The 11,436-nt window shown below is 44.8% G+C and overlaps 2 protein-coding genes across 3 annotated transcripts in view; both read left to right on the top strand.

The window, feature by feature from the left end:
* Window positions 1-819: 819 nt before the first annotated feature.
* LOC143027466 (uncharacterized) lies at window positions 820-3,990 on the top strand. The gene is made up of 2 exons (XM_076188753.1): window positions 820-3,364; window positions 3,483-3,990. Exon 1 carries the CDS (start codon window positions 951-953, stop codon window positions 1,632-1,634), a length of 684 nt encoding a protein of 227 aa, XP_076044868.1. The 5' UTR covers window positions 820-950; the 3' UTR covers window positions 1,635-3,364; window positions 3,483-3,990.
* Window positions 3,991-10,246: 6,256 nt separating this feature from the next.
* LOC143027640 (uncharacterized) overlaps window positions 10,247-11,436 on the top strand; it is a 32,747-nt gene continuing 31,557 nt past the window's right edge. For both annotated transcript variants that reach the window (XM_076189033.1, XM_076189032.1), the window contains exon 1: window positions 10,247-10,427. The gene's annotated coding sequence lies outside the window, so the exon portion shown is untranslated. The remainder of the gene's footprint in view (window positions 10,428-11,436) is intronic.

Below are 11,436 nucleotides of genomic sequence, written 5' to 3'. Positions count from 1 at the left end.
ACTGCAAGAGTCCGTCTATAGGGAGTGGAGTCCTGCTATCACCCCCTGGAAAATGGTACAACCCAGGGTGGGGTTATATGTCCCACCTTGTTTAACCTGCTGATGGCGGAATTGATAGCCACCCCTCTACCTACAGGATATCACCTCTTATCCTACGCAGACGATGACGCGTTGGTGGTAGGAGGCAGAGGGACCAAGGCCACGAGGACACAAATATGCCTTGACAAAATTTCCGTAAAATGCGAAGAGCTTGGCCTCAAGATCTCGCCACCAAAGACCAAAAACATGTGTTTTGGCATCAGCGTGACCCCGAGGACCAGGCTCCTGCTGCAGGGACACGAGGTAGAGTGGGTCAGTACCCACATGTGCCTCGGCGTCTGGCTTTACTCCAGGCTGTCTTTCCAGATAGAAGTGGCTTACATCCGGGGAAGGGCCTTCAGCCGGATCAACATCTTGAGATCCTTGGCGACCAGAGAAGCAGGAGCCAACAGCGCTGTCCTCCGGACATTTTACGTCAGTGCAATTCGGCCGCTGATAGACCATGCCAGCAGTGCTCTGGCTGGTGTATCCGAGTCTCGGTTGGCCGGATTGGAGGCAGTGCAGAACCAGGCGCTGCGCGTAATACTTGGCGCGCCGCGCTGGACTCTGGTCGCCAATATGCAGCAAGAAACGGGACTGCTGCCTATCAGTGCGAGGATCTCTGGACAGGTGGTAGCCTTCGCCACCAGAGTCATTCAGAGGGAACATGACTCGTTCCTACGGCGAAGGCTAATCAGCGCCCTCCAGCACGATCCTGATCTCTTCCCGCAGAAGAGGTGGTCAGCCAAGTTTGCACACCGCATAAGGGACCTTCACCTGCACGACCTTATCCTTCACAAAGGAAGGATGTGCCGGTTGAAGGTCACGTGCAATCTCCCTCCTGGGAGAGTCTGCCGGCCAGAATATCAATAATGGCGTCGAGGTGTGATACGCCGCTGTCGCGGCTGCGGGCGGACGCGGAGAAAACGATGAGATCCGTCGCTCATGAAAACTGTGTAGGTTGCTACACTGATGGTTCAGTAGATACTGAACACAACGTGGCAGGAACAGCATTCGTCACAGAGGACTCACAACAGGGAGTAAGGGTGTTGGGTACTCGCTGCTCAACGCAAGCAGAGGGTGTTGCCGTGGGTCTAGCACTGACCCATGCACTCAACACCCACCAGAGTAATGTAGCTGTACATACTGACAGTCTAGCTCTACTACAATTAGTTTCTAGAGATTATCATAATGAACACAAGCGTTTAATGACTTTTTTGCTGTGTCAGCTCAAGGTCCTGAACTGGCTGCCGGGACACATCGGAATCCAAGGGGATGAAGCGGCAGACAGGGTGGCTAGAAGAGCAGCCACAGGAGCCATGGGCGGCGGAATTGGTGTCCTCCCGAGTCGGACAGAGATCTCGGCAATTACAGCAAGAACGATGCCCAAGAGGGAGCTGCAAGCACACAGGAGCCTGACAGCCCAGTGGACCTCAGTTTGCTGGTATCATGGTGCCACAACGTATGAACGACTGACCCCTGGAGTGCGACTTTCTAGGGTCCGGGTGTGCTGGGGTGCGCGAGACATCGCGAGGATTCCTCCCTTGGCTTGGTAACAGAACTCGGCTGTTTATATACACAGCTGACGTACTCAGAAGTAGCGAAGGAGACAGCCTCACAGAAACATGACTCGACAGGGCCGAGATTGTGCTTTCATGAAGATACAAATGCCTGCAATACAGGCGCAATAAGGACTTAACCTACACGTTAGTAATATGAGGCCAAAGGCGATACTATGACCCAAAATATTGCGTAGACGCTCATGTGGGGGAGTTAGGGACACCACATTACCCTCCTTCCCCTGCGAAGCGTGGGGAGGCGTCAGCGTCCCCGGAGGAGTAGGCGATAGGGGGCGCGCAACTGGGAGACAGAGGGTGGTACGGCGTAGCTTGGTAGGTGACGTTGGCGCAGGCGGCGGAGGCGACGTCAGAAGCGGTGACATGCCACAGCGGCGGTGGCGGCGGTTGCGACGGCTGTGGCGGTGACCACAGCGGAGATGGCGACAGCGACGGTGGCTGCGACGGCTGTGGCGGTGGCTACAGCGGGGGTAGCGGCAGCGATGGTGGCTGCGATGGCTGTGCCGGGGACCACAGCGGCGGTAGTGGCAGCGGCGGTGGCTGCGTTGGCGTTGACCAACGTCGAAATAGTGCCGTAGTCACGAAGAAACCACGGAACGGCGTCTGTTGAAGCTTGTCTATCATGCAGACCAGCTCGGCGTACTCGCGTCGAAAACTCCCAGGATCACCAATGTAACAAAGCGCAGTGCGTTACTTGGGCAATGGTGCCATGGGAGTGGGAGCGAGAATGAAGCTCTGTTTGGTCTGTTGGCTTTATTCTGGTTAGTGGGAGCGTCGACCTCTAGGTTAGTCCGCCGAGGGGCCGACCGCTGAGTTGATCGCGAGGCCGCGCTACAAGTACAGAGAAGGATTGGGCCTTGGTAATAGAACCCGACTGTTTATAGACACGTCGACGTACTCAAAAGTAGCGAGGGAGACAGCCTCACAGAAACATGGTTCGACAGGACCGAGATTGTACTTTCATGAGGATACAAATGCCTGTGGTACAGGCTCAATAAAGACTTAACCTACTCATAAATAATATGAGGCCGAAGGCCAGCTATTTCTACACGACTTTTAAATTCCTTGTTCACCCACATACTGCCATGACGATACTATAAGCCAAAATATTGCGTAGACGCTCATGTGGGGGAGTTAGGGACACAACACAGTGTGCCTAACATATAGAAGTACGTCTTGAACGTCTCGCAAGACCGCAGACGTTAGAAGGAAGTTCGTTTTGTGCGCACGACAAAACAACCCATGTGATTCATCTAGTGGAGGTGTGAGAGCGGAATATGTAGGAGAGACGTTTTGAACGAACCTTGATTTGAATGTGTTGAGGTGCTAGAACGACCCCAACGTATTCCTTAAGTGACGTCAAGCCCACGCCAATATACAATTTCAAAGGGTACGTGTAGTTAGTTAAGAAATAGACCCGAGTTAAGAAAAATAGTGGAAGTGGTTAAGAAGAAACATGACCTTAAGGGTCCTACTTCAGTCCCAAAGCTGAACCACGGTGTACATTTCAACTTTAAGACGTCACGGCAACGTAGAAGTCCTTCCTTCGGCATCGTAGCTGACTCAAGACGCATGTCTCTTCAAGACTTCAAGACAACGTGGAAGTTTTCCCTTTATCCCCGTAGCTGACCAAAAAAATACTGTACGTCTCATCTTCAAGACTTCACGACTACGTGGAAGACCATCTGCAAATCACCATGGTTAAATAGGTGATTACCTTACCTTCTATACAAACTAAATTGTTTTATTAGAAAATAATTTAGAAAGTGATAATTGAAAACATATATTCAGTGAGGTGTTAGTCTCCGTTTCTCGCTTCTTCCCCAGGAAGACCACGCAGAAGATGGATGGACAACGTGAAGGAGGACCTGGAAAGGGCTGGAGCAGATGTCCAGGATTGGATGACAGTGGCACAGGACCGTAGAGTCTGGAGGCATTTGGTGCTAGCGGTGAGGGGTCAGCAAATGGCCCGACCACCACCGGAGTGAGTAGTGTGAGTGTTCTCGCTTCCTCCCTAGATAATATTGTATTTTGCTTGCAAATGTTGTTTAATTTAGTTTATTGTCACATAGTAGGCCTCCGTCAGTCGGTATCGACTATGAATATTGCGCCGGAGAAAGTCATGATTTTGCTAGCGACAGTGACGGCTGTGGTTGGTGAGTCCGATGCGGGAGTGGCAGTCTCGGCCGCATTTGATAATTTTTTCTTTTTAAATGGTAAATGTTCAGTATATTTGCTCGCTCCCTCTGATTGACAAGAACCTGGCAAAAAATAATCAATCACTAATTATAGTTAATTAGGACAAATATTATTAAAGTAATTAAGCTCTAAAAGATTGGCGGCGTTATATATATATATATATATATATATATATATATATATATATATATATATATATATATATATGTGTGTGTGTGTGTGTGTGTGTGTTTGTGTGTGTGTGTGTGTGTGTGTGTGTGTGTGTGTGTGTGTGTGTGTGTGTGTGTGTGTGTGTGTGTGTGTGTGTGTGTGTGTGTGTGTGTGTGCTTTCCATTTTCTTTCGTCTTTCTCAGCCCCCTCGTCTATTACTTTTCCTTCGCTCTGAAGAAGTGATGGAAGTCTTAAAGCCTCCAGTAACTACTTCTTGGTATTTTTACTCCCTTTCTCCCCAGCAACTGTTGTGAGAGTCTAGCGCTAATTGATCGCAGTGCCTTATCGAGTCTAAGTATCTTCTATTTACTCAGGAATCTCTCCCCCCCCACGTCTTCCAAGATGTCTTTGTAGACTCATGATCGAAGTCATCACATGTGTTATAATGTTAATATTGGAATATCTCAACTTCTCAATTAGTTTATTCAATTCACCATATTACATTTTTGTATCCTTGTACTCTGTGATTATAATTCATACCTTTTACCTGTGCATTACAATTTGATTTTGTTTCTCATTTGTTTTTGGTTGGAGGGTCCCATACATTACATACCCCTCCACCTGCGCGTTGCCACTTCTCGTCTAGGCTAGTTTTAATTAGGCTAGTTAGGATCATATGTCCCTTTCTCGTAACTAGTAACTACTTCACAAGACTATTGGAATTGCCTCAGCTTCTGCCCAGACGTTGCGTCACACTCCTCTCGTAATTTAATGATTGGAAAAGCGCCCGCCGGAAAACAGCGTACTGTGCTGCTTGTTGCCGCAGGTATCACGCAGTAGGCACGACGCACTCTTCCATAGAAAACGTCCTCTGTGGACCTCGCTACCTCGCCAGTGTACAAATACCCACGAACATGAATTTATCATTCTCGTCGTTGGCCAAACACGTGACAGTGACTCGTTTTTAGTGTCCCGGAAACCTACAGAGACAAGAAAATGTGTTTCGTGACGTATCCCGAAATGTGCTTCGTGACGTTCCCCGAAATCAGAATCTACAAGTACAGTCGGGGTTCACTGCCAACCCCACTCCAGTGATTCGATGCGTTGAATTTGCGTGCCCAGGAAAATCGACGAAGTACGGAAAGATCGACGAAATCGGGGAAATGAAATCCTTGGACTCGATTCCCTTTCCCCCCAGTGCTATCGACAAAGGACAGGCATGGTTCCCGTCGCCCGTATGAGACGCATAGATCCACGAATATCAACAGCATCCTGTTTAACTGAGGGCATCCACTTATTTGAAGACATCACCATTCAGTGCACTATTAAAGGAGAGGCCAAAGGGATAATCAGATACATTATCTTATTGTATTAGCTAGGTCTTAGAGCGCGCAGGGCTAGCCAGGTAGGATGTCTCCAACCAAATACGTATGTTGTATCTTGCCCAGTTAATTGTCAAGTGAATTACTGTAAAATAATGTTCATAATACAAAGATAAAACTTGCTAAATAGCAATTCATGCCACTGATTGTGGAGATAACTTAAATCATATTAAAATCAGTGTAGTGTGTTCTGTTTAATTAGCCTTACGACTATGATTTTACATGAATTTGCTTCCCCCTTTTTTGAGAAAAATTTCTCTGGTCCTTCGCAATTTACACGCACGGCTTAAAGGGAACGTGCGCGGTCCCAGCCGCCGGCGTCTCAGATTTCCTGGACTTCGACTCCCAACTGCAGCTATTCCCCTTCACCAATTTCCCGATGTATGAGAATTCTCATGCCCCTCAAGGGGTTTCGGGACAATATATATATATATATATATATATATATATATATATATATATATATATATATATATATATATATATATACTGTGAATGCCAATTCCCTGATGTCTGGAATTGAGCCATATTGTATTGGTCTATCATACATGTGAATACCAATTACATGATTCAAGCTAACTGCAGCTCACGGTGTATAATGTCTTGATTTACTGTAAGTATGTGCTTCGCGACGTATGAAACATAATATTGGAAGTGTTACAAATTAGGAATTGAGTCATTGTATTGGTTCATAATGTATGATATAATTGTGTGTGAAATTATGTTAGAAGATAATGGTATTGTTATGAAGACATGTAATTCACTAATTTACGCTCCCGTTGTATTGTTCCGCGATAGAAAGTAGTGCTAGTGTGTGTTATGGAAAGTGTTACTGTATAGTGACAGTATATTGTATTAGAGCTAATGAAATATTGTGTATTGTTAAACTGTACACCGAGGAGGACATGTATGGGTTACTATAGAGTGCTGGAATTGTTAGCATCTGAATACACAGAATGGTGATGTAGACAACGTCGGTAGATATCACCACTAAGCGTTCCTTTTGTTAACTGTCTTTCATGTGGACAAGAAGTGTTGAGCAAGTAGCCAAGGGAACCGTTTTGGTGAGCATTTGAGTGAGAATCTTTCTCTATAATCAGTATTAAATATGCAAACAGTGAATGAGTCAATAGAAGTCACATTGTTAATGATAAAATTTGGTTTGTCAGACCATGTTTGGATGGAAATAGTAAAGAGTAGAATTATGGTAAAGCCATGGTGGCGGAATAATCATGGTTTGTTTTCCTTTTTTGTATGTTGATGCTAAGTTGTGTAGAGTAAAGAGTTATGGTCGAATGATCTGTTTTTGTAAAAAAAAAAAAAAAAAAAAAAAAAAAAAAAAATTATATAGATTAATTTGTTAACGTAATTACAGATACATATGTAGGAGAACCAACACCAAGCCCGAGGGGTCCTTATTAAACGATTATGCGTATGCATGAAGATTCCTTATTCCTTCTGTACCTCAAACCACATATGACGGGCTACAGGCTGTGACATATACAGTATATATATATATATATATATGTGTGTGTGTGTATTCACATTGGTCTTTGGATCACGTGTTGGACTCGTGATTGACAGCTATTTCCCTCCCGGAAGAAAGCTCAGAGCTCGTAAGACCGATCTATGGGTAAATGCTATGACCTTACTCACACACACACACACACACTCAACTCCCCGCCCACGAGAGTCAGAGTAACGACCCGAAGCGCAGCGATACCGTGCCAGCAGTCCAGTGCTCTATCAACCGCGCCACCGAGTGTCTGTGTGTGTATAATTCCGATAGTCCTCCCCGGCTTCGAACCGTGGCTCGCGAGAATGCAAAGCCGATGCTCTACCAACTTAGCTATCGGATGTCAAAACTTCTCCAACCTGGGAATTAATCTACTCCCGAGGAATTAAGTCGACTGTTACTGCTGTCTGTACTTAGTTTTTACAGAGAATTAACAACACTCGTAGCTTCGTGGTTAAGCTGGTACGTTTCCTTTGTGGACTTTCGTCGTTGTCATACCTGAATAGAATCACCAGTGACGGTGTAGTCAATCAAATAATTCCGACAGTCGTCCCCGGATTCGAACCGAGGCTCGCGAGAATGCGAAGCCGACGCTCTACCAACTTAGCAATCGGATGTCTAAAATTCTCCAATCTGGTAATTAATCTTCCAACCGACGAAAGTCCACAAAGTAGATTAATCCCAAGGTTGGATAATTTTATACATCCGATAGCTAAGTTGGTAGGGTGTCGGCTTTGTATTCTCGCGAGCCTCGGTTCGAATCCGGGGACGACTGTCGGAATTATTTGATTGACTACACTGTCACTGGTGATTCTATTCAGGTATGACAACGACGACAGTCCACAAAGAAAACGTACCAGCTTAACCACGAAGCTACGAGTGATGTTAATTCTCTGTAAAAACTTCGTGCGGACGGCAGTTAGCAGTCGACTTAGTTCCTTGGGAGTATATTAATTCCCAGGTTGGTGAATCTTAGACATCCGATAGCTAAGTTGGTAGAGCATCGGCTTCGCATTCTCGCATATATATATATGTATGTATATATATATATATATAATATATATATATACATATATATGCAAGTAACCACTAGGAAAACGAGAACTTGGTAACCGAACGTTTTCGCCTATTCAAGGCATCTTCAAAGGTGACCTTTGATGATGTCTTAAATAGACGGAAACTTTCGGCTACCAAGTTCTCTTTTTCCTATTGGTTACCTGCATATTTTGTGAATCACATTTTGTTTGTGGTTTCTTTATATATATATATATGTTAGCATCTAGACCTCCTAGAAGACGTAATCTACCACCAAAATCTCCTAGACATTCATCTACCACCTCTGCTTATACTATCAGCACTGCACATATGCTTTCGGTGCATACATCAGTAGCCTGGTAGTCAACCTGACGTCTTCACGCACCTGGTCACTCCGGGTCAGGTCGCTATTGTCCAGGAGGACACCTCACCCGCAGCTGGTGGCCAAATATCAACGCCTCACCAACCCAAAGGATTGCCACCAAGCCAAGCAATTACCATTTGATACAAATTGTTTTTTCCTACGGGATATGTCTATCCTGTCCAACCTCGGACAACTGTATGTCATTGTATATATGTATATGCAAAGTATAAGGTAGTTAAAACCTATCCTGATCTCTAATATTTGCTAAAACTGCATCTTGTAAATAGATATTATCTCGTCGGCAACCTAGCCACGAGCCATGTATATAAACACCTCCTGTCACCAAACATCTGATACAACATATTACACCTAGACCACACCGTACAGACTATCTGTCAGCTGCGCCCGTCCCACGTGCGGTGTACACGATAAAACGTGTATAACTGCACCTACAAGTAACACACCCCTTCACCAGCTTGACTGGTGATAACCACAATAATGTAATAATAATAATAGTAATGGTAATAATAATGATAATAATAATAATAATAATAATATCGCTATTCAAACCCGACCTGGGGTAAAACAGGAATTCTCATGCCTTACCTGGGGCTAATCAGGAACGCCCTCTACACGCGGGAAGTGAAATCTACTCACTAACCGTAAATTACACACATACACCTCTCACGAACATAGCCGCATCCCACGCACAAACATATACACTTCCTTTTTCTTCGACTAAAATTCGTTTCCTTTCTCACTTTCTCTTATACTACATCTCATTTCAGTTTACCTCCCACTAAAGATTTTTCCGTTTTTCCCCCTTTCTCTCCTACTACGTCTCCTACCATTTTCCAAACTTTCGTTGGTGATATAATATGCTCTTCCTCCCGGCATTGGCGCCACCGTCCAAGTTCCTAGCCCAGTTCTCCTAAAGCCACGACAACAAACTAGCCCCTAATCGCTCGCAATTCGCCCGGTGGCAATAGCCCTCTTTTATACACTACTATCTTTTCATTTTCTAACAGACATTCTTCCCCTCCCACAAAACCCGATCCCGCGCAAGCGAGGTGGTCTTTCCTTGGAATCCAGAATCCAGAGAAAGACCACAGAGAGACAGAGCTACACGGCTCCGCTGCATTTTATTCTAAAGCCTCCGAACACCGCTCAACTACGACCACGTACTACCACACCTCATATGTTGAGATACCATCCAACATATAGTGTGTGTGCGTGTGTGTTTTCACTTGGTCTTTGGATCACGTGTTGGACTCGTGATCAACAGCTATTTCCCTCCTGGAAGAGAGCTCAGAGCTCGTAGGTCCGATCTATGGGTAATGCTATGACCTTGCACACACACACACACACACCCAACTCCCCGCCCACGAGAGTCAGAGTAACGACCCGAAGCGCAGCGGTACCGAAATAATTTCGGCCCTGTGCAGGATTCAAACCAGGAACTCCAGGCCACTATCGTGTGTGCGTGTATTAACTTGGTCTTTGGATCACGTGTTGGACTCGTGATCGACAGCTATTTCCCTCCTGGAGGAGAGCTCAGAGCTCGTAGGTCCGATCTATGGGTAATGCTATGACCTTGCACACACACACACACCCAACTCCCCGCCCACGAGAGTTGGAGTAACACCCCTCAGCGCTGCGATACTGATATTCTTTCAGCCCCGGGCGAGAGTCGAACCCGGACCTCCGTAGTGGCAGGCCAGAGCTCTAACCACAGCGCCATGAGAGGTGTGTGTGTGTGCGTGTGTGTGTGTGCGTGTGTGTTCCTACGCATACAAAGCAATGCTAAAAAAATAAAATAACACAATGCGCCATGATGCTGACGTCACAAAATGGCAAAACGTTGTGGCTCCTGCTCCTCCTCCTCCTCCTCCTCCATCGGCACCTCGAGCCAAGCGATATTCAGGTCTGCGAGCGAGGAGAGAGACAATAATATTTCTGTATATATAAATATATATTTTTTCATGTGGAAATGCGCGTCAATTACACAAATGACGCACCGTGGTCTCCGTGAATAGCCGTGTGTGAAGTGCTCACCAGGAGTTCCTGGTACAGCTGTGGTTTCCACCCAAGTTCTCCCAAGCATCTGCCATCTCGTGCAACCTTAGGTGAGTTTACAACCGGCTTGTTCCAATTTTGTCGGTAAAATTGTAGAACCACGGAAGCACGGATATTTAACACGAATTTTGCATTGTCTAATCATTAGACAATGCTCCTAACCTAATATAGCCAAACCAAAACGCAGCTTTACACAAGACGTGAGCCCATATTAAACGGACACAAATCACTATCGACAATAATCTGGGTCCACCAAGGCCAACTGAAGATTGTATTAAGAGAAATCTCTTTCGTGATTAACTCAGTTAATAAATTGTCACCATGAAACTGCCCATACGTTGAATTTTTCTTTTAGGTACCCGAAATCAGACATGATTCAATATATTTCGTTCGGGTGATCTTTTTGTCCTTGTCAATACATTAGCAGCCCAGTTAACGTGATCAAAAGTGGCTATGTTGGAAAAGACCATTATTTAATTGCGCTGTATAAACGCTATTCAGTATATGTTTAGCGAGATCTTTTTTCTTAGTTTGATCGATGACATTACAACTTTTTCAAAGGACTTTGAATACCATTCCCGAATTGATTTTGGGACTATATTTTAATGGCAATTTTTCTTAAACAGAATGATCATATTTGGAAGTTACTTGTACATTAAGCGGCATTGGTTAATGATTTTGGTTATTTTAGTTTTTTCTTACCAATATCTTGAATTGTGTTTAATTCATTTTCTAAGAATTCAGGTTACCCTGCATACTCTAAGCCTCTAAGGTATATGGAAATGAAAAAATACAGTTAATTGATGATTTGAGAAATAATGGGCATAAGTAGGTATGGTAGTAGATTTCTATATACTTTAATTCAATACCACAATCATCCCTAACAATTTCTACATCCAATAATGGAAGCTTGTGGTTAGTTCAAATTTCCTTGTAGAAATTAATGGATGGAATTAGCGAGTTTGATTTTAAGAGGCAAATTTCCATAGTGATACTTTGGCCGAAAACACAAAATATCATCAACACATTGTAACCAAAATACGTTCTTTTCTTTGATGG

Source organism: Oratosquilla oratoria, chromosome 8 (assembly GCF_046742065.1).
Source record: "Oratosquilla oratoria isolate Oo_2021 chromosome 8, ASM4674206v1, whole genome shotgun sequence".
Lineage (NCBI taxonomy): Eukaryota > Metazoa > Arthropoda > Malacostraca > Stomatopoda > Squillidae > Oratosquilla > Oratosquilla oratoria.
Note: the sequence above shows the minus strand (reverse complement) of the source record. Positions and strands in the feature narration are given on the sequence as shown.

What these genes read in the sequence shown, in the direction of transcription:
- LOC143027466 (XM_076188753.1), top strand. Translation starts at nt 951, where the DNA reads ATGGCGTCGAGGTGTGATACGCCGCTGTCGCGGCTGCGGGCGGACGCG.